Source organism: Salminus brasiliensis, chromosome 6 (genome assembly GCF_030463535.1).
Source record: "Salminus brasiliensis chromosome 6, fSalBra1.hap2, whole genome shotgun sequence".
NCBI lineage: Eukaryota > Metazoa > Chordata > Actinopteri > Characiformes > Bryconidae > Salminus > Salminus brasiliensis.
This window is the reverse complement of record NC_132883.1, coordinates 37654179-37677763: the sequence shown is the minus strand read 5'-3', so window position 1 is coordinate 37677763 and position 23585 is coordinate 37654179. Positions and strand designations below refer to the sequence as shown.

The following is a 23585-nucleotide window of genomic DNA, read 5'->3' as shown; positions in this document are numbered from 1 at the left end:
TGGCACTACTCCTGTGGGGAACAGCTATCTGTTCAGGCCCACCGTTCTCATTTGAAAACCTCAAGACAACATACAGTGTGGCGCTCCTTAAAATATGACAACAGCAGGATTACAGCTGGTCCCCCGTCACGCAATCAGGGAGCGCTGTCTTCCACTTCTCTGGTTAATTCTCAAATGGAATTATTCAAGCTTCAGTCAACAAATGCTAGAAAAGCCCTGATCCTGTAGCCACGCTCCTGCAAAGTTGGGTTTCAATCCTGATCTGTAGATTAATTAGGGGTGGGTCACTACAATCAAATATATTACTCATGATTGTCAGTACTTTTCAAACACTGAAAAACTGCATGCATCATAAAAAAAGACAGATTATAGACAGCCTGTAAACAACGACAATAAAAAAATAATCAGTGTATATTAACGTTGTAGACTGCACAGTACCAAGTAGCTAATAGGACATCAGCCTATAATAACATTATCTAAATGACTTCCTTTTACCAGTTGGTAGATTCTTCCTCCTGTCCCTTCTTAAACATTTTATTTTTTGGAAAACTTTGAATTTGAAATATTGTGACCTTATATTATATCTATTTTTCCAATTTCCCCAACCTTAGTTTCAATATTCAGACCTTGAAGCTTCCTTAAAATCTTCAGGAGCTCAATCGAGTTTTACAGATATAGATATAGCTGAAACTAAACTCTGCAGGATGGCAAATCCCCACAAGCTGGACTGGGCATCGTTGGTCTACAGTTCTGGCCACCTATACTCACTATGAAGATGCTTCGAAATATTCTCTTTATACCATATTGGAGTAAAAGAAATGAACAAAAACAAAAACAACACAGTTATTTCTAAGCTGCAAGGAATGTTTTAGACATTCGTTTTAAAAAATGACCACTTCCATCTTTCCAGTTGCGCTCAGTGATTCTAACCACGTTTAGTGCAGAAGCATGTTCACATAAATACAAATATGCATACCGAAACGGTAGCAAAAACAACAAAAGCAACAAAAAACAAAAAAAAAACAAACAAACAAAAAAAAAAAACAAATATACTCAATGCCCAAAATAAAAGTGCTACAGTGAAGTTGGTAAAGCAAGGCAAGGTACTCTTCATAGATGAGAATGTGGCTGGCTTTGTGCTCAAAAGTGAGTGAGCTCATGTCCCAGTTTTAAATGAGTACTTGGAAACGTCTTCATGTATGTACTGTATAGATGTACTGTATATATGTTCTGTATGTATGTATGTAGATGAGCGTGTGTATCAGTCAATAAGAACAAAGTACCATGCTCTAGAGGTCCAGAAAGTGGCCGGAATGGCTTTAGGGTGAGACCAAATTGGGTTTCACGCCTGTCAGTGGTCTAGTGTGAGTTCAGACCAGCCCATGCACGGCTGGGCCCAACTGTTCTGCAGCGGGAGTGGGTGGAGGACGATCCGATCGCGTACAGAGTGAGCGCTCGTCTTAGATGGTGATGTAATGCTGCCGGAGCTTGGCCATCAGAAACTCATGGGTCAAATTGTGTCTTGTGATTATTCCCACAATCTGAAAGAAATTAAGCACACAGTATTTATCCTCATGGGCCGGTAAGAACCAAGACAAATGATACTAATATGTTGGACACTTTCATTTCTGTGTACCATCACAGCTGCTATGAGAGCCTAACAACCGGGTACAAATTACAATGCAAGTGGCAATTATTGGGGCCCAAGCACTACGTGCCTTTATGGAGCCAATAGAAGGCAAAAGGATGAGCAAAATTTTCTGAATGGGCTCTGTTAATGCCAATGTGTCAATGCACCTTTATTTAAAACACACCTCATATACAACATTGAGCCGATACATAAAACATAGATGAAGGGGGGGATTTATATATTATAAAACAAGTAAGGCATGAAACAAAAAAGAAATAGTACATGTTTTATTTAGAAATCATAAAAATAACAAAAATGTTAAGTCAAAGAGCCAAAAAAAATAACAAAACTGAAAATAAGTCAACTAACATACGCAATTTATATAAAATGTTAACTAGAATTAAATAGTGAAATAGTTTCTAACATTACCCTTTCAATGTTTATAGCGGCCTGCCAGGAGTGTGTAATCTTACACAATCACTGTAGAACTTATGACCTTACGCTGCTCATGTTCATGCTACCCGTGTTTAAGAAAGTAAGCTGGCCTAACGAAGAAACTCAGCAACTTTTGTGGTTATGGAACATCTGGGTTAGGAGGTCATGTCAATCCCTGCATGACCTCCTTATCCAGTAGTCCACAAGTATATGCACAGACTAATCCTGAGGACTACTGCACAAATCTCAAGGCTTTAATCTAAGAGAGGCTCTTCGTTGAAGTAATATTATATGTGTATAATATTGCATTTCACAATGGATGTAAAGTCTTAGGTAAGTTTTTGTACATGCCTTCATGGCTTCTAAAGCTAAGCCACGCTTGAATATCCACTTGTAATGAACTTAGTCTGTTCTGCTTTGAAGTTAAATCAATGAAAAGGCGACTGCTTTAGGGAACATACCTCTCCTACTGCATTGACCACAGGCAGGTGCCGCAGCCCCATGGTCCTGAACAGGTTGAACACCTGCGAGACGTGCGTGTTTGGTGACACTGTATATGGACTAGGATTCATGTATGGGGTCACATCCTGTGGGAACAGAGGAAACAGCCATGAAAAACAAACAGAGACGGAGGCAACGAGGCTAATTAGTTCTGAGAGTTTAGTGAACAAACTGTTATTACTGCAAGTCCCACTTCATAGCAAGGGCACTTCGCTACTAATTGATAACTAATTAGTTACCAATTAACTCAACCCAGGCTTTTTCTTTCCCTGCCTCACTCTCCCTCACTTTCTTTCAGTCTTACTCTCTCCATCTCTTGCTCTCTCTCTCAGCAACAGGATGAGCACTGCTCTGGGGGTTGCAGTTTATTAGTAGAGTGCGAGATCGGAGATGTACTCTGCCGATGAGATGGCAATTGAGGAAGCCTCACCACAATCATGCGTGGGTTGAGAAGAGCTAGGTCCAGGTCATGAATGTCGGGGAAGCGGGGGTAGTCCTCCGTCATTTCTGCGTATGAGAGCCGTGGCTGAGACGCACTCTGAGCAAAAGAGAGAGAGAGTGTGCGTGAGAGACAGCAGTGAGCACTGCACCCTACAGAAAACTTTTCAGAAAGGCTGACAAACAACTGAATCATACGTTTACAGCCACATGTCTAATAACGGCCAATATTTTGCTCAAAGCACAACATTATACAACAATTTCAGTTAATGTTCACTCCTCAGCTGGATGGATGGAATGTGCATGAATCACACACACACAGAAATATGCAACAGTTTCTTTCTCGGCACAGATCGGAGTTATGTAATAGGTTGTTATGCCTAATTCTTTTTAACTCGTTGAAGTCAAAATATAGTTTGTGAAAACTATATATAAAACTATATATAAAAACGCATATATATAAACTTTGTGATCATGATGAGCTGTGAATTCTGCTTTATGGTATAAATATAATGATTTCAGTGAAGTCTAGGGTGACTATTTTTCTGACTGTGATATTTTTGATGGACCCAATTGTCAAGTAGGAATAAATATTATATAATTAGGGTAACTAGGATTAGGGTATAATTAGGGTGAATATGGTGACCACTACAGTGAGTTAGCTTACGATCAATAAGGGGAATATAGGATGAATGCTGTAAAGGTGAACATGGTAAACTTTAGCGTTTACTGGTTATAGTGAATGTAGTGAACTCTACAGTGACACTGATTACAATGAGCGAAGCAAACTCTATGGTGATTGTGGTTAAGGTGAGCATGGTGAACTCTATGGTGCTTGTTACAGGGAATATGGTAAAGTCTGTGGTAATCGTGGTCACAGTGAACTCTACGGTGACGGTGGTTATACTGAATATGGTGAACGCTATGGTTATTGTGGATGAAGTGAATATGGTGAACCTTATGGTGCCTGTAACAGTGAATGTGTTTGTGGTTAGGGTAAACATGCTGAACAACTAAGGTGACTGCGGTTACAATGAATGTGGTGAACTCTGTAGTGATGGCAATTACAATGGGCAAGGAAAACTCCATAGTGATTGTGGTTAGGGTGAACATGGTGAACGCTAGGTTATATTAACGTCGTTAGGCTCGTTATATTGTACAATATGGTGAACCCTTTGGTGATCATGGTTATGGTGAACCCTACGCTGCCTGTTGAATCTGTTAAACATTTAATATGATTGTGGTTGTGCTTATAGTGAATATAGTGAATGCTATGGTAAATGTGGATGCCGTGAAGTCTATGGGGTCTGTTACATTGACCATGGTAAACAGTATGGGGACTGTGGTTACACAGAACTTGGTAAACTCTATGGTAATTGTGGTTATAGTGAATTTGGTAAACTCTATGGTAATTGTGGTCATGGTGATGATGGTTGTGCTGAACTCTATGCAAACTGAGAAGTATGTGCAGAAGCACATGTGAGGTGTGAACACTGACCGACTGGTTCTCTGCATAGCACACGCCCCGGATCAGCAAGTTGACTAGCTGCGAGCGCAGGATGAGGCCGTGGAAGGTGAGAGGGCGGAACCTCTCTTCCATACTCCACTCCTCGCTGGGGGACTGGTCCGGATATAGGTTAGGATAGGGTACATGTCTGTCCAGAGAAGAACAAGGTGAGAAGCCTTCATTAAACCTTTCAGGTTCAGGTTTTAGGTATTCATTTTAAAACAGAAAATGTATCCTTTTTCTCCCAAATGTACGGTCAATTTACCCACCCGTTAATAGCTCCCCAGCACAAGCAATGCTCCCGACACTAGGAAGGTAAGCACTATCGGAGGATACACGTGAAGCTAGCCACTGCCTATTTTCAAACTGCCTCCGATGTGAAATAGGCAGGGCAGGAAAATTCCTTCCTGCTCTGAGGAAAATCCACACGCCAGATAACAGATGCCTGTGCTGGAGAACATCCCTTTAGGAGTGCTCTCTCCGACTCCAGCCGCTGATGGCAAAGTGACATGGTTCGAAATTGATAGCTCACCCTCCGGGCCATAGTGAGTGGGAATTAGAAGTGGGACATCAGTTGTCCCACTGTAACGAATATTAACTAGGTCTGGTTCTAATTCTACAAATGAATTTGCTGCCATTTTCTAACCATTTAAGGTAACACTAACTTTGGGTTTGTAACTTTTACTCAATTGTGTTCACAACATCTTTACTAAAAAGGCACCACTGACCTCTATTTAGCAAGCACATTAGGTGTTTTAACTACTGGGTGTCAGTGAACTCGAAGATTCCAAGAGGAATTCCAAGTGAAGTTTGGCGGGAGTGATTTACAACTGCCTCTGTTCTCCACAAGCTTTCATTGTTCTTCTAGTCTCCCTTGTCCCTTTTAAAGGAAGCAGCAATTAAGGTTACAAAGTCCTAAACTAACACCAGGACCAAACAACCAGGCTTTACTCTGGACTTGGCCTGCAGGCCAGCATTTACACAGTCATCAAGACTGACCATCCGTCACTGGCCGAGTTCCCAGGGGGTGCGAGGCAGTGGTGCCAATCAGCTGAGAGCATTTACACTCCTTAAAGGAATAGTTGAGCCAAAAAAACTCTGCATGAGCTGCTGCATGCTCTGCAAAAATGCTTCTATAATAGTAAGTTTTGGGGGGGAAAAAATTATATGGTCCTACAGTGTCAAAAACCATAAAAAGTATTTAGTCAGTCACCAATTGTGCAAGTTCTCCCACTTAAAAAAATGAGAGGCATGTAATTAACATCATAGGTAGACCTCAACTATGAGAGACAAAATTAGGAAAAAAAAAAATTCTGAAAATCACATCGTCTGATTTTTAAAGAATTTATTTGCAAATAATGGTGGAAAATAAGTATTTGTTCACCTACAAACAAGCAAGATTCACAGACCTGTAACTTCTTTAAGAGGCTTCTCTGTCCTCCAATCATTACCTGTATTAAAGGCACCTGTTTGAACTGGTTAACAGTATAAAAGACACCTGCCCACAACCTCAAACAGTCACACTCCAAACTCCACTATGGTGAAGACCAAAGAGTTGTCAAAGGACACCAGAAACTAAATTGTAGACCTGCACCAGGCTGGGAAGACTGAATCTGCAATAGGCAAGCAGCTTGGTGTGAAGAAATGTACTGTGGGAGCAATAATCAGAAAACGGGAGACCTACAAGACCACTGCTAATCTCCCTCGATCAGGGGCTCCACGCAAGATCTCAGCCCGTGGGGTCAAAATGATCACAAGATTGGTGAGCAAAAATCCCAGAACCACACGGGGGACCTAGTGAATGACCTGCAGAAAGCTGATACCAACGTTACAAAGGCTACCGTCAGTAACATACTACGCAGCCAGGGACTCAGATCTTGCAGTGCCAGACGTGTTCCCCTGCTTAAGCCAGTACATATCCGGCGCGTCTGAAGTTTGCTAGAGAGCATTTGGATGTTCCGGAAGAGTATTGGGAGAATGTCTTATGGTCAGATGAAACCAAAGTAGAACTCGTTGTGTTTGGAGGAGAGTGAATGCTGAGTTGCATCCAAAGAACACCATACCAACTGTGAAGCATGGGGGTGGCAACATCATGCTTTGGGGCCGTTTCTCTGCGAAGGGACTAGGACGACTGGTCCGTGTACATGAAAGAATGAATGGGGCCATGTATTGTGAGATTTTGAGTGCAAACCTCCTTCCATCAGCAAGGGCATTGAAGATGAAACGTGGCTGGGTCCTTCAGCATGACAATGATCCCAAGCACACTGCCAGGGCAACAAAGGAGTGGCTTGGTAAGAAGCATTTCAAGGTCCTGGAGTGGCCTAGCCAGTCTCCAGATCTCAACCCCATAGAAAACCTTTGGAGGGAGTTGAAAGTCCATGTTGCCCGTTGACAGCCCCAAAACATCACTGCTCTAGAGGAGATCTGCATGGAGGAATGGGCCAACATACCAGCAACGGCGTGTGCCAACCTTGTGAAGACTTATAGAAAATATTTGACCTCTGTCATTGCCAACAAAGGATATATAACAAAGTATTGAGATGAACTTTTGTTATTGACCAAATACTTATTTTCCACCATTATTTGCAAATAAATTCTTTAAAAATCAGACAATGTGATTATCTGATTTTTTTTTCTCATTTTGTTTCTCATAGTTGAGGTCTACCTATGATGTCAATTACAGGCCTCTCTCATTTTTTTAAGTGGGAGAACTTGCACAATTGGTGACTGACTAAATACTTTTTTCCCCACTGTATGTCCCTCAGCAAGTTGTACCTGGACCACATGCTTTCAGGCCATCAACAAACTTTTGTGTCTATGTTTGGTTCTTGGGTTCTTCCTAACCAACCAACCAACCCACCCATTTCCCTTCCAGCTGAGGATGACAGTTTGGGTCTTCTTCCAGACCTTGGCAAAGTGGCTTCCAGCCAACTTGTACTTACATGCAATTGTTTGAACCGATGATCTTGGAATCTGCAGTTTCTGCATTCCCGATTTTCAGATCTACACGGAGCTCCTAGGACTTTCCTATTGTACTGCATGTTGATCAACAAACCCTTTTTTTTAATGTGGGAACAGAGAAGCTACCAGCTGTAGTCAATCATGATCACCAACAGGGACTTAAGAGGCCCTGGTAAGTTAAAAAGGATGCTTCAGAATCTTCCAGCACCACTGAATTAATAATCTAAGAGGGTGTATGTATATTCCTGACCCTGTATGTATGACTTTGACCTTAAACTCATTCTGCCATAGAAAAAGAAGAGTTCAACAAAATCACTGAAAGCTCCATTTTTACCATGACATTCATGTCCATGATGAGCGTATGTAGACTTCTTATCACATATTGATATTACATAACAAATCTACACAATCTGAAGCAAAACTAGTAAGGCACAAGACAAATGGCCGGTCAGTTATATGTGGGATGAATGACCCTTTCTGCCAAATTGTTCCTCTATACCAGAAAAATCTTTTCCTTTCCAGTTACATGTAATAGCTTTTCTCAGGTTACCTACAGGTACTGATGTATTATGGTCCTCTTGGCAAGTCATCATGTAATCTAACACTTCTGTAACAAGAATCCAAAAAATTCTATTGTAACCCCTTTCTCCCTTTCCGAAAGTCTGTAACACTGTAAATTGGTTTCCTGCAGGGGGCAGACACCATGCATATCGAAATAGCAGTACATAAGGGTAGGGTCACAGACCCTGAGGGGAGAGTGCTACTTAATGAGCCGTAACAAACTGCACATGTAGTGAAGCATTACACTCGTTCTCTCAAAGCTCAGACTGCAATATGTTACTTATCGTATTATTACAGTAAACGGGTACAGACTCTCCCATGTCATATGATGCAATTCATTAAGTCACTTGCATGTCATTTGAGTGTAGTGAAAAAGTAAAAGTGCTTCTGTTCCTAAAAAGAAGTCAATCTGGCACGCAAGCATTCTGTTTAAATCTGCACGTGCATAATTCATTAATATTTCACAGAATATATTACTTGATCTTATAAATGTGACACACCTTGCAATATATTAAGACATAAAACATACTTGTACACTTTCTATGTCATGTGGCTTGGCAATATTTTTTTCCTGAAGTTATTACCGTCTGTTGGATCATGTAAATGGCGGGTGTTTATCAGAACACCCACAGAATCACTAGGATTGGCCAGGATGCTTAGGATCAAACCGTCGTCTCTCAGTGTGGCAAAGCAGTGTTAAATGAGCCACAAGGGATTAAAATAGGGTATGTGGACCCAAGCGCAGAGCTACTGAACAACATGAGACTTGAACAAACCAAAAAAAAAATAAAGACCCTAAGCTGCGATACTTCAGGAACACTGAACACACTCTGTAGTGGTGGTGCACTGTTCTACTGTGCAGAGACACCTGCACAAACATAGTAGAGTCATTAGAAGAAAACCTTTCTTGTATCCTGACCTCAAACATCACTGTCAGAAGTCTTCACAAGAACATCTAAACAAGCCTGATGCACCTTGGAAACAAGTCCTCTGAGTGGTCCGAGGATCTCTGGTTCAAATCCCGGGTCATGCTGCTTGCCATCAGCAGCCAGAGTCAGAGAGAGCACAGGTGGCCTTGTTCTTTCAGGGGTTATGGCATTTCCTCCCCATACCACTCTTAATTTGTCAGTATGGCATTAGCTGCCCAGGGATGAGGCATCAGCAGCAGCTCGAAAAGACATTTGTTAGTTTACCCTCCTAGTGTTTGGGACATAGAGAAGTGCTACAGGGATTCCCACAAACAGGGGATTGGGTTATTGGCCTTCCGAATTGAGTAGAAAATGAGGTAAAATTAGAAATAAATTTTCATTAAGAAAAAAAACCAAATAAACACAACTTTCTGGTAAGTTTGGAGAAAATCTGTGCAAAATGTCATTAATAGAACACCTCTCCACCTGTTAAGTACAGGGGGGGATGGTTCAAATAAATCTCAGCCTTTTCTGGAAGCAAACATCAATTACCAGAGTCTAAGGAGCATATGCACAAGGCAATATAGACCCCAGGTTTATTTGAGGGATGCCTTCATATTAGGGTCAGTAGGGTGAGTTTAAGAAATTAAAAGGTCACACCGCCCACCTCCTCTCCAGCATCTGCTGCAGCATGTCCTGCCCCTCTTCCGCTGGCTCAACCCCCACCTGCTCATCACACACGTTGCGCAACTCGCTGGAAGGGTACGACTTCATCGACTGGCATCTCCGTCTCTGCTCCCCCGCCCGTGTCAACACACTGGTTTTCTAGAGGAGATAGATATGATTGATGTGCATAAGCTTTTCTTTTTATAGGATAAGACTTAGCCATTCAGTTTGGCAAACATTTTGATCACTGAATGCTGCATTCTTATGATGCAAGATAACCAAGCTCGATCATCTGGACCAAGGAAGCAAATAACTCTAGTGGGGATCTTTGCAATTGTAAAATGAAGAGAAATCTGTCAGACCTCATTAAACCAAGTTCCTATATTGTTTATTGAAAAGATATGTTCAGTAAAATATCAAATGAACATGATTTCTTAACTATCCCAGATGACATGTTTGATATCAAGAGACACTAGGCTTACAGTGCTAACAGTGTTTTTCAGACTTGGACTGCCTCCAATATAATTTCAGTACTTGTAATCCTAATTAATTTAAAATTTATTTCAAACATTATTGAAAAGCTATGTAAACTAAAAACACCCTGAATAGACCTTATGTAAACATTTAAGATTGAATTGGAACAATTATTTAATATATATATATGTATAAAAAAAATGTATACATTTTGTTTTTTATTTAAACATCAGCTTGTCTGCATTTTGAGTGGGTTGGGGTGTGTTTTTGAGCATGTCTTTATGGAGATGAAACTGGTGAGTCTAAATCCAGTGTCTGTTAGCTTAGCCTATGTTGTCCTAAAATGTCCCAAACTTCAAATGCCAAACATGTGTTTGCAGAGCAACTGCATCTGCGGTGAGTGATACGTTATCATCATTTGATTTATTGCAGAAATAAAACATGCAAATTAATGTTATGTAAATTAAAATTTCTCCCTCCATTATATATATAATCATATAGTATTCTGCATAAATTAGTCAGCCTTAAAGTAATAATGAACTGAATACAAATAATGCAGTTTAAGGTTCTGAACTGGCAAATCTTTTAGAATTTATGGAATACAATTTTTCAAATTATGGAAAATCACAAAATTGTGAAATTCTGATGCAAAGCATTTGGAAAGTAAGAACAGGGCTCAACACCATGATTACTTCTTTCAGTATGGGATGAAATCCTGGATTTTCCAATTAAGATTGCAAAAATGTTTAAACAGGTCACATGCACCATCTAGTGGACATAAAATGTACTGTCTAAGCTCCTGATTTTCTCCCCCAACGTCAGATGTAGTTGATCAGTCAAAACATGTCTGGTGTCTAAGCCAATGCTGCCAAAACATGACGGAAGTTTATTAGAAATGCTAATGAATTTTTATTTAATTGGCCACTGCATGATTTATCGTAATATATTGTATATGTATGATTGTATATGATTATATATCATACAAAAACCTTGTATGTCCATTTTGCTGTTTCCACTTCTTGTAATAATTTGAATCTGGCTGTTCTTTATATTCTTTTCTACATAAGTTTCTTGATGAACCAATAGAAATGCTCCGAAACGTTACTTTTACTGCAATTAAAAGGTTTTTAAGATTAAGCTTTTTACCTTCTTCTTATACTCATATAAAATTAATTAAAAAAAAGTATTGTCTGCTTTATCTACAAATCTACATGACTAATAACCTATTAACAGGTAATCTGCTGATCTGGAGGGTCGTACCTTGAACTTAATGTTGTTGCTGACGAGGATGTTGCCCTTCATGAACTCTTTCTCATACTCGCGGTTCTCCGTGACCACAGGAAAGGCATGATAGACTGTGGTCCTTAGGATGCTGACCAGGGACTGAATGCGCGTGTGGGGGTACACGTACGTCAGGTTAGGCTCCATGATGTCACTGGCAGTCAGCCTGAGGGTCGAGAGAGGGGAAACGAGAAGAAGGATATGAGGCAGTTAACACAGTGCGTATTGTGGAACGATTACAAAAATCAAGAAAGGAAACGAAAAACGTTTTCTCACTTATCCATTTCTACTTCAGTCTCCCACTCCAGCAGCGGGACCCCTCTCAGATGGATGTGGATATCATAAATGCCTTTATTAAAGAAATCTCCTGTCCATTTAGCCACCTGACAAAATACAAAGTCACTTAGTATCTGTAGACAACACAAACAACGAGAAAGTGCCTTAATAACACAGGCTGTAGCACAGGAATCCATAACTATCATTTTGTGAGACATTTTGTATGACATTTTCTATGAATTTCACACATTAAAACATACATAAAATGAGTATATTTAAATAGGACTGCACAATTCATCACCTCTGTATCACTATCAATCAATCGCCACTATATCATCATCTGCAGGACATGGAAATCAATGTACATTGTCAAATTATTATCTTTTTTTTTTTTGGCCGGATATACAAGGGTAATTCACACTGTATTTTCCATGATACACCTCTACACTGTTCTAAACTTTCGGAGGTTCTTCTATTCGAAACTGTGGAGGAATCTTCAAGAAAATGGTTTTACATTAAAAATGTTCCCTGAAGGTTTCTGAAAGCACCTTAAGTTCAAATAGAAGAACCTCCAAATGTTTCTCAAGGATCTTCACTTTCAACAGTGAAACAGAGGCAGATTATACCGGCCCAACGTCACTTGCTTTACTCCAATAGGGCATTAATATCATGACATGCTGGATCACTGACTTCTGGTGAAGTCTGGTGATTCTCTGTTACTTAAAATATTACAATTTCTTGCAGAAAAAAAAATATTGTAATGTCAGTTTTATGAACGTAATGCAGCCTATTCAGAAAACCATTCCACGATTCCAAAGTCATTCCACTGTCTGGAGAATAATTTACAAGCAAACAACATTCAAAACAACACTAGGTCAGGTCGCCCTGTCATCACGGGACCTACAGGTAACCCTTGCCACAGTAAAAGTACAGCATCTACCACCTTAAAAAAAGACTATATATTACACAATATGGACAAAAGTATTGGGACATCTGCCCACTCATTGTTTCTTCTGAAAGAATATTTAAAAAGAGTTTGTCTTCCTTTTGGTGGAGTAACTGTCTCCATGGTTGAAAGGAGGCTTTCTACTAGATTTTGGAGGAGCACTGCTATTTATTCAGCGACAATAGCATTAGTGAGGCTAGCCCCACCTCATCCCCAATTCCCCAACTTATCCCAAAAATGTTGAATGGAGACCCTCACTCTAGACAGCACAGTTCCACAGCTCACAGCTGGGGGGCTTTATACCCCTGTAGCCCACACCTGGCATTAGGCAGGGTTGATGTTTACTTGCTGCAGAGTGTCCTCTCACAGGCTCAACAGGTCAATGTTTTTAGGGAGCTCGCTAATAGTACCAGGACATTTTAGCTACTTTCATATTTACCCAGAGTGATTGGAAAAATACTCTCTAAATTCCCAGGTTTATCAGACGTTCCAGGATGCATAGTAACCCTCGAACACGCAACATGGTTGAAATAGGGGCAGTGGTGGCTCAGCGGTTAGAGCGCCGGGATATCGATAACAGGGTTGTGGGTTCGATTCCCGGGCTCGGCAAGCTGCCACTGTTGGGCCCTTGAGCAAGGCCCTTTACCCTCTCTGCTCCCCGGGCGCTGGAGTTGGCTGCCCACCGCTCTGGGTGTGTGTGTGTACTCACTGCCCCTAACACGTGTGTGTGTGTGAGTGTGTGTTCACTACCAGATGGGTTAAATGCGGAGGACACATTTCGCTGTACAGTCCACACTGTACAGTGACGAATACGTGCACCTTTATCCTTTTATCCTTTAAATGACAATGAAGAGTTCAACCAGTTGCACTGGCTTACTGTTTAAAAACGCTGACTTACCATCAGCGTAATCATGATGGGAAGGCCGTAGGTGATCTCATTGGTCGATTCTATGAGGATGACAGTCAGGCTGATAGTCATGCGAACCACGCCTCCCAGGAAAGCAGCCGCTCCAATTAGAGCAAAGGTCCCTGAATAGATATGCATGCCTAGATTCCTGAAGCATAAAAGAACGCTGGGGTTACTGATTAACATCTACCAAAGATAAACATCCAAAGGTTTCAAAACAAGCAAATAAAAAGTAGCAGCAGAATTAATGTCATCTCATGCCAACTGTGATAAATAAATAAAGCACGTTGTAAAGCATGTGTGTCAGCTAAAAAGGTGCACCAACAATGAAACTGAACACATTGTACAACTTTTATTATATCTATTAATCTTTACTGGGGTTAGCAAGTACATCTACAGCCATCAAACACCTTAACCAGTCACTACCCTCCAAATGAGGCTGTAAAAGGAGATGAATGGATAGCTTTGAACCTAATGTACCTAATGAAAAAGAGGTCATTGTGGCATCGTTTTTGCTTTGCTACATACTGTTAAGATAAATACCTTCTGTACTATTTTTTCTTGAGATTTAAAAAACTACGTAGATCACAAAACCTGGTAATTTACTGCACATGAATATGCTTTTCATTAGCATCTTCAGAAATCCATTTGTCGTCTTACATTTTGAGGACGTTGGCCACTAGGCGTCCGAGAGAGGCTCCACAGAGCAATGAAGGGACGAAGAGTCCACTAGGAACAGAGACGCCATACGTCCAACAGCTCAGCAAAAAGTACAGCACAAAGAACAGTGAGAGGGTGACCGGACTAAAAGTGGCTGGGGAAGAAAAGAAGGGAAGAAAAAGGGGAGATTGTAGTTAGAAAGATGATCAACCCATTAAGGATGCAGGCACCTGGTGCTAGAGATACAGTCTACATTTTACTGCACTGAAATACCAACAAGTAAATCTGCATCCTGTATACAAACACAGGAACTTTGTAGTCAGTGTTATTTATGCGGTCTGTCACTATATAGAAGGCCTATATGAAAAGAAGCTGTTGACAGTCCTGACTGTTAATAGTACAGTTAATTAACTGTGTATAGCATCTCTTTAGAACTTGAGGTTCCTTTGCAGAGGGTCAAAACAAAGAAAGTGACAAAAAAAAAAAAAAAAAAAAAACACAAGACATGACACTGTACTTAGAAAATCAGTCCCATATTTTTGCCACTTGTGTTCTGGCAGAGTAAGAATGAAGTACATTAGCAATGTTTATGTCTGCATTTTTTGCCATTCATTCATTTACTGAGAATTCAAACCATCAAGAAGCAAAAAAAACCCTGCTATCCGCACAGTAGTTAAAAGAAAGTGTGTTATTATGTGTGTTTAATTATGTGCTATTATTTTTCTGTGCCCTTGAGAGTGGCATTTGCTTCTCTCTTCTGATTTGCAACTCTCTGACAGAGGATGTTGATTCAACATTTGGGCAGCACCTATTTTATTTATTCATTTATTTATGTTTGTAGATGTAGATCAATCTTGGGTTTTTTGTGTGTGCGCTCAATTAAAATAAGTTACCCATAATAATGAAACAAATGAATATTTCAACATTTCAGGCTATCAGGGTATTACTTTGCAACAAAGAATACTTCAGTGTACCACAACAGGTAACCCCTGTTTTATGTCATAGCAACCCATTACCTGAAATGGAGTATCAATATTTTTACTTAATTACCAGAAAACTTAAAATGGGCATGACGTATTTCATCACTGAGGTAATATATAGTTAAGGTATCATTGGCAAATGTATTTTTGCAAAAATGTATTTTATAAATAATTTTAAATGATTTATTCTCTCACTCGTACCTGGTCGTTAAAGTAAGCATTACTGTTATCATAACAGTAATGGCGCAGAAATGACTTTTGACATGGGCTGATGTAGACACAGCATTTACAGTGCAGTTATGCAGGTGTCTTAAGAGGGCAAATGACAAAGATAAGCCATCCACACTTTTCAAAGCTTACAGAGTAAAATATAAAATAATAAAATAATAACCGTGTGCAACTTTATTAGTCGCAGCTTGCTCTTTGCAGCAATCCATGTCTGTATCCAAATACTAGACACTTCTACTTCGCTTGGTGCTCTATTTTTAATACACAATTTGTGTGTTATTGTGCAATTTGGAACACAGACAGTTTTCAGTGGGCACAGCTATCCTTGCAGCGCGTCAACGGATGTTATGCAAATCTACTTCCACAACTGATGACGTAGATTACATCAATGAGTCGTCCCGGCTCAATCAACCAAAACAGGACTGATGAGGATCAATGCATCAGGGGCTTTAGAACACTTGTGTGTGACTCACCAGCTGGTGGCCAATTTAGTGTTTTTGCATCCAAAGATAATCCATGACAGCTTTAGATATGGAAAATATGGAACATTGGTGGAGAAACAGACAATAGCCACTAACAGAAGCACAATATATGATGACCCACATCATTCAAGTGGGTGGCACTGATCAATGACCCAAGCAGAACAAGATCATCGGTCATGGCCTATCATCAGATATTCAGAGTGACTCATGCTGGCACACTTTATGAGAGTGTGGCCCATCTTGTGTATGTCTCACCATCTTGGTGGAAGAGCTGATGTATTGCAATCTCTTGAGGGTTGAAGAAAAGTGTTGCCATGTCATTGTAAGTCTTATTGGAGCAGAAGAACTGTCGTATGGAGGAGTTTACGTCCTCGTTCGAAGACACCTAGAAAACAGAAAACTACTGTAAACAAATATGAAAATGACAACACAGACATACATATAAGGGCTGGGCAATATGGTAAAATACTGTCACTATATTTAAAGACTTTTTCCGTGATACACAATATTTATCATGATACATGTAATCACAGACTATAAACATCAGTAGCAACAGATTCTTATAAACTACTATTCAGATAGTCTGTATATACATACACACACACACTTTGTATCAGAGCAAACACCTTTACTGAGCTGAGATTAGGTATGTCTTATTTTTCAAAAGACCTCAGTAGACAAAGTAAAGAAGCACGACACAAGGCACAGTGCAAAATTAACCGAACATTACAGTTCATTAGGCCCAAGTGACTCATTCTGATAATGGCAACTATTTAATGGATTCAAATAATCAGAAAATACACTTCAGTAATAGAAACATTAGAGGAAAAAAAAACTGCAGATAAAACAGAAAAAAAAAAAACAAGAGAGAGAGAGAGAGACACTAGAGAGCAATGCTGGCCTGAACAATACATTACAGGCTTTCAATACTTGCCGTTTCCGAATGGGTGAAGAAATAATACTTTGCAAATCATGCCAAAAACCTTAAAAACAGCTAGCTAGTGCACACAGGGACAAATGAGAATAAACATAGAAGTAAAACCTAAGAATTGATGTAGCCAAAGATGGTTGGGAAACAATGTGAGCAGTTTATTTTTTTTATAACAAGAGCAGGCATTCAAACTGTAATGTATGTTACCATTAAAAGCTCAAGCAACCCTTTACATTGTGTGAATGTCATTCTAAATGGACCAATGGAAATAAATACTATATTTTACTCTCAACTAAACTTGACTTTCATGAAAAATGAGGAAAGAGTGGAACAATAAGGCAGAACCTAGAATTAAAAACCTTAAAGTAAGAAAATACTATTTAGGAGTGGTTTTATGCAGGTCACTGTGTTCGCTGAATGTTGCCAAATTCCAAGTCTTGTGCAAACCCAGCATTAATTGTAGTTACCTCCCAACACTAGTTTGCGCAATCAGTGTTTCAGTACAACACGTGTTCCCTGGGGAGAAACTTGTAGCCAAACTTGGCTACATATTCTCTAAAGTCTCACACTTACTACTGCTGTTGTGTTGTTAGCTGTAGGGGAAGCCAAATCCCTGCACTCTCCCAGAGTCATGGAGGCCAAGAATACCACCACAGATGTAACCATACAGACCAGCAGGCTCTCCAGGACCCTGCCAGAAAGAGTTAAAGGAATACACTGTCATTTTATTATCTATTCAGGTCACTGCAAACATCTAAAACAAAGAAATTAACTTACTAATTATTAAACACATCAGCAGACAGGGTGTTGGGAGTACCTGATGAATTTTGCTTTTGGGTGGACGTTGCGCATGCGGTACTTGGCGAGCCGTTTGTTGATGCAGTTGAACATGGCGCCAAGAAGACCTCCAACCACACCCATCAGCACAAAGAAGGCCAGGTCCACCGCCGTCCATAAGTGACAGTTTTTATCCCCGTCTGGACACTGCAGAGAGGCACAGTGTAGCACTGAGGTCTTCCCTTTCACAGACTGAATAGAAACACTAGCACACAATTATAGCTAGCCACTGATAACCACTGAATTCCACAAGTCCGTCGCCTTTTACCTTGAACTCTCCAAAGTTGAGCAAGCCGGGGAGCTGAAACGAGCCCCACTTGTTGTAGTTGATTCCCGACCGAAAGAAGTTGAGGGTAAAGGTGGCAGACATGGAACAGAACAACTACACAGAGAGGTAGAGAAGAAGATAAATAGGTCATTAAATTTCTGTACTCTAGTTTCCTTGACTGACAATTTGCTTAAAATTCCACTTATGATATTTGTGTGGTTTCCATCCTCTCCTTATCCAATACGCCCCATTGAACCGTAGGCTTATTAATCAGTACATATTGTAAAAAGTAGGGCTGCACAATATAAAAATATTAAATCATTGTTTTAAATGATATTAAACATGCATGCTTTTTTGCTGCTTGATATACAAGGGGAAAATCTGCCTTGTTCACATGTTCCTTTTCGATTCTTTCCAATTTCATGCAGCCCTAGTAAAAAGTATTATTCCCTCACTTCTAAAATTGACTCAGCAAGTAGTATGAAACTACCATTTAAGATATGTTGTTATAAAAGTAAAGTATTGAAGTTAATCCAGACCCACATGTGGCACTTACACATTAGCTTTAGACCTTATTCACAGCACGAAATTCAGTTTTCATGAAGATTCTAACATTCATCCAGTTCCTCATTATAATTTCTTCAATTTATGAGGAAAATGGGATTCATCATTATAAGAGCAGAGCTGTTAACATTCTGCTCTTTAAAAACACACCCTGAATCTGATGTAGACTTCATGCTATGACTTTTTCCTGAAACAATATATTGGTGAATGAGGCTCATTGTTTCATGGCTCACTGCAGAATCATCAGCAAAATAATACAAGATCTGCAGCAGCATGCAGCCATGTAAATGTTGCCATGTTATATAGCATTTCTGAAAGTGTTAGCAGGTATTTTTCTTGCAAGACGTTCTAAATTTGTCTACATGCATCTGATCTATCTAATAGTATGTTTTGTTGAAACTTGGGACCAGACTGTGATTTTTTTTTTTTTTTTTTTGGAAAGCGTGTCCAGCTTTTCCAAAAGAAATTAACGTTATAAAAAAAATGGGAAAACCTATACCCTGTGAGGAATGTTCTGCTTATCTCTGTGGACATTTGGTTTAGCAGGTCTTGTGGAGTCCCACATGGTTCTATTTTGGGGTCTTTAAAACTAATGTTAAAATACCACAGCAAGGTACTTATAAGAGTGAAGAACTCAAGTGTGGGCTTAGGTCTAAGGGGTTAATCAGTCTGTTGTTACTGTGCTTTTTAGACTAATGTTTATGTAAATGATCTCTTTTTGATTGACTGTTCTGTAACAGTAGTCTGGGCTGAAAACTCTCCTGCAATGTGTCTGCATGTCCAACCGCACAAAACTGATTTTCCAAATCGGTATAGTTGTCCCGAATTCCTCACCACTTTCCACGTCAGGGCCTGGTTCCAGAAGGAAGACCCCTCCTCCAGACTGAAGAGGGTTCCCCCGATCGGGGCTCCGAATGCTGCTGCTACTCCTGCTGCTGCTCCCGCTGACACAAAATCCCTCTTATCCCTGAAGACACATGCCACAACATGAATACAGCGCTGGAAGGATGTGGGTGCTTATGGCTGAACAAAATACAGCTAATGTTTTGGTTAACATGAGATCATTGGCAAAAACCGGCCTGAACACAGTTTAGGGAGTAACCATATGGGTGGTAGACTTTTAATGGTTACAGTAAAATGAACAGTGTGTTCTCTCAGCATGTTCTTGCTTGCCCAACTGTGTATAAAATAGATGAAACAGAATGTTCTTACCTGTCACTACGAAAATAGGGAAACTGAAAGCGGATTTTCTTGAAAGTGATGCTCTGAAACTGAACAAAAACACAATTTCATTTCAGTGTACAATACTGTAGGTAGGTTGAATCTTTTCTCACACCGGGATTTCACCTAATCCTAGACCAAATTTTACCTTTAATGGAGAACAGTCGTTCAGAATGCTGTCTAGTCCAGGACTAGGCTTAATCCCTGTTCAAATTAATATACCATGACAATCACCCTGGGACCTGTATTTGCTGTTTTTCAATTTTGACAGAATCTGGCAGTTGTTCTTGACATTGTATCACATTTCATGACAGACCAATAGAAATGCCAAAAATAACCCGGAAGAAAATCTTTTTTATTGACTTTCACTGAACGGCCAAACATTTTTTTTTTCTTCTCCTGAAAAGGTGCCATTTGTGAGATTTGTGAACAAGGTTTTTGCTTGACAGCCACAATATTCACTCCATGGCCGTTTGTGGACACCCCTTCTAATGAATGCACTCAGCTACTTCCCAAGCTACACCCATTGCTGACACAATGACGTACAAATTCTCAAACACAGTTTGTCTAGCCCCTGTAAAGAAGTCCTGTCAATACAATAGGACTCTATGGAGCAGATGAACATGAACCTATTGGCACCATACCTAATGCCAGATGTGGGCTAGAGGAGTATAAAGCCCCCAGCGCTGAGCGGTGGAGCAGTGCAACTGTGTTTCCTGGACCTCATTAATGCTTTTGTTGCTAAATGCAATCAAATCCTCACAGCAATCCTCCAAAATCTAGCAGAAAGCCTTCCCTAGAATGTAGAGACAGCTCCTTCAACAAAAGCCGGATAAACTCTACCTTTGATTTCATAAGAAACAATAAACGAGCAGGCGTCCCAATACTTTTGTCCAAATAGTGTCATATGTGCATAATAATAACAATAAAACAAAGCCAGAAAATCAGTCAAAGCCAATCAGAGTGTTAAAACAGTTTCAAAAACAAATGCCTGCAGCAAAAGGTTCTGCAGCATTAGTTCAACATTCCCACTATTTTTCATGGAGGTTTAATTACAAATGGTATAAGTGGTATAATTGGTACCTGGGGTAGTCCAGCTCCCACAATGGCTCCACTGTGGATCATCGGACCTTCTTTCCCCACAAACAGACCTAAAACACGCAATGTAGCAGATACTTGATTCAGGATTGTAGTCTCTCAGAACTCCCATAATAGTAAACAGGGTATTCAGTTTGATAGTATGTTGTGGGTAATCAACTAAGAGACAGTTGAGTGGATCAGCGCAAAAACTACAAAACACCAGGTTTACAGTTTGCTAATATTAACTACACAGTAATTCATTACCTCCAGCTACAGCAAACAGGACCCCAACAGCTTTGCAGATGAAGGTCCGAAGTCGCACAATCCCTGGAATCTTCACTCCGTTCAGGTAACTTTTAATCTCTGGTATGCCCGATCCAGCTGCCACAGGCTGCAATCACACGGACGAAGAATTACAACTGTTATTTTAGCAGAACTTATGCCCGGGGACGAGCATCTCAACTATTCTTTAAGCCACGAGTACATCCAGTTAGCACTGCAAATTATTCGATTACACCATATGATATAGTGATATAGTTACACTATACGACTATAGTGAATCTGATATGCTGTTACCTCGATCAGAACCAGAACACTGGCAATGAATACGAACGCCATGTTGAAAGCTAACAGCTCAACCAAGGACAAAGCAAGACATCCATTTTCACTGCACTCTTCCACAGCTAGAAGAAAGGTTAAGGATATATGATGGGGCAAACTTAACAGGGTTAATGAATGACACTTTATTTCTATAAAAATCAGAACCCTGCTGGATATATACGTAAATATACGTTTTCAAAGGATACATCTTCCAACCAGTCTGAACTTTAGCTGGGTGAAGAGCCGCACAAAGAAATCGACAAAGATGCCAATCTGAAAAGAAATTATACACATTACAAATTCAACATTTAGCACATGTTTATGATTTTGGTGAGAACTCCAACTGGGCTGATTTTGCGGCTTAAATTTGCATAAATGAACTGTACGGACAAGGGCGTTAACTGAACATTTTCCCACATTACATCAAACTTTATTATGAAAAGAAAAACTTGGAAAATTTAGCATGATAAGGGTCCCTTCAATATCTTGCCACAGTCGAGTCTAACAAGCAGTTTAAGATTACCAAACCTTATAGTGTTCATAAATCACTCTATAGACTTTAAATGTTCAACCATCGATAGAATAACTGTATGTGAAGCTGTGATGTGAACAAATGTGATATCACAGTAGATCAAGGCAAATCACACAGTGAGGGGAACTGAGATGAGCTCAAATGATTTAATGAAAACAGTACCAGTCTGCATTAAATACCAGAATGATCCAAGTAAGCCTGCACCCGGATTAATTGTAGGTTATATGAACACAGAACTAATTCATACCAGGCCTGTAGACACTCCAATGGCAAACACCAACATCCATTTGACCGCTTCATACTTTTTAGTTTTCTACAAGAAAAGCAGACAATTAACACACTTTATATAACACAGAAGGCACAAATTGGACAGGTAGCAGTTACTGCATACGACATACTAACACCGGATGGCTCACCTTATTGTCCAGCCCCTCCAGCACTTCCACATAGGGCTCATTAATACATCTGTCATAATCCAAACTCTGTGAAGAAACACATGTTATAACATCAGCCTACAGGTCAGAGCTCTCTTTATGCTCCAGCAAATCAGACAACACAGTCACTGTCTCACCTCGTAGTCCTTCCTTGGGAGTATTTCATCCTCATCTTCCCTGGTCTCACCCAAAATTGTCTAAGAAAGAAGTTATAAGGCAGGATAATGAGGTTCATTTTCATAATAAAGGCTAAGACAGTCTCTAATGAGTGATGTGTGGGTTAGCATCAATAGGGGTGGGTGCAAAGCTGGGGTGCAAAGCAGATGGCCAGTATTGATTGCTAACAAAGGGTGCAAGCCTCCTCAATAGTCATAGCTGTCTGATTTTGCTATTTCAACCTCAAAATAGTGGGGAAAGGCATGGTATTTCATTTACAAGACTTCTAGCTGAGCCTGGTTGTATTTACAGAGCTCATTATTTTATTGTAAGGGTAATAACAATCCAACAGCACTGACCACACAACCAGTTAACAGTCACCTAGCTAGCTAGCTAGCTAACTGCTGGATAACTGATACTGCTGCGGTGGCCCATAGATTTAATCCTAATGATCAGACTAAACTGGATTACTATCCTATTTCTATCCTTCAGAAAATCACAACACAGCTACAGTTTGTTAACAGTAGTGCAGGAACACAGAGAGGGTGGAGCATCTATAGGCAGCTGTGCTAGCTAGCATCGGTCAAAACATTCTGCAATAACCTCTCCCACAGGGTCCACACGGACCAGAAACTGCACAGGATGTTCTCTATAGGAAAGAAGGGCAAAATGCATAGAAAGCTAGACGATACCAGTTCCTCTGGTGTTCTGGTTTCTCCCTCTGTGCAGCAGCACTGACAGCACAAGCAGCTCCCACAACACGCCATGTTCAACACCACTAGTGATGTCCGAAGCCTGAACGAGTCGTTCGTTTGAACCGGTTCTTTTCAATAAACCGGACACGACGATTCACAAAGAAATTGACCGCTGAGCACAACGTTTGCGTCCGTAAAATAATAATACATCGAAGATTTTTATTCAAAATCTGAATGTGTAAATTAAAATGCATATAAACAGAACACGTTGTATTAGTCGTATTAGTATAGCTAGCTACGTCTCATTTTAATTCTCGCTCCATTAGGGTATGTTTATTTTATTTCGTTCAAGCAGTACGTTTATCCTCCCTTTATGTTTAAAGATTCACCTATCTGTGAATCGTCTAAAATAATTATACCTGTGGC

The 23585-nt window shown here is 40.1% G+C and overlaps 1 protein-coding gene across 1 annotated transcript; it reads right to left on the bottom strand.

Moving 5' to 3' along the window:
* Nucleotides 1-282: 282 nt before the first annotated feature.
* On the bottom strand, nt 283-23281 carry clcn6 (chloride channel 6). Its single transcript, XM_072682287.1, has 23 exons — nt 23157-23281; nt 22446-22505; nt 22291-22356; nt 22122-22187; nt 21549-21615; nt 21319-21425; nt 21007-21133; nt 20746-20813; nt 19654-19712; nt 19276-19408; nt 17878-17991; nt 17590-17756; nt 17346-17463; nt 16097-16226; nt 14152-14305; nt 13483-13639; nt 11639-11745; nt 11342-11528; nt 9609-9766; nt 4503-4659; nt 2997-3104; nt 2527-2652; nt 283-1541 (listed from the first exon to the last, which is right to left on the bottom strand). Exons 1-23 carry the CDS (start codon nt 23229-23231, stop codon nt 1461-1463), a joined length of 2592 nt encoding a protein of 863 aa, XP_072538388.1. The 5' UTR covers nt 23232-23281; the 3' UTR covers nt 283-1460.
* Between the last annotated feature and the right edge of the window lie 304 nt (nt 23282-23585).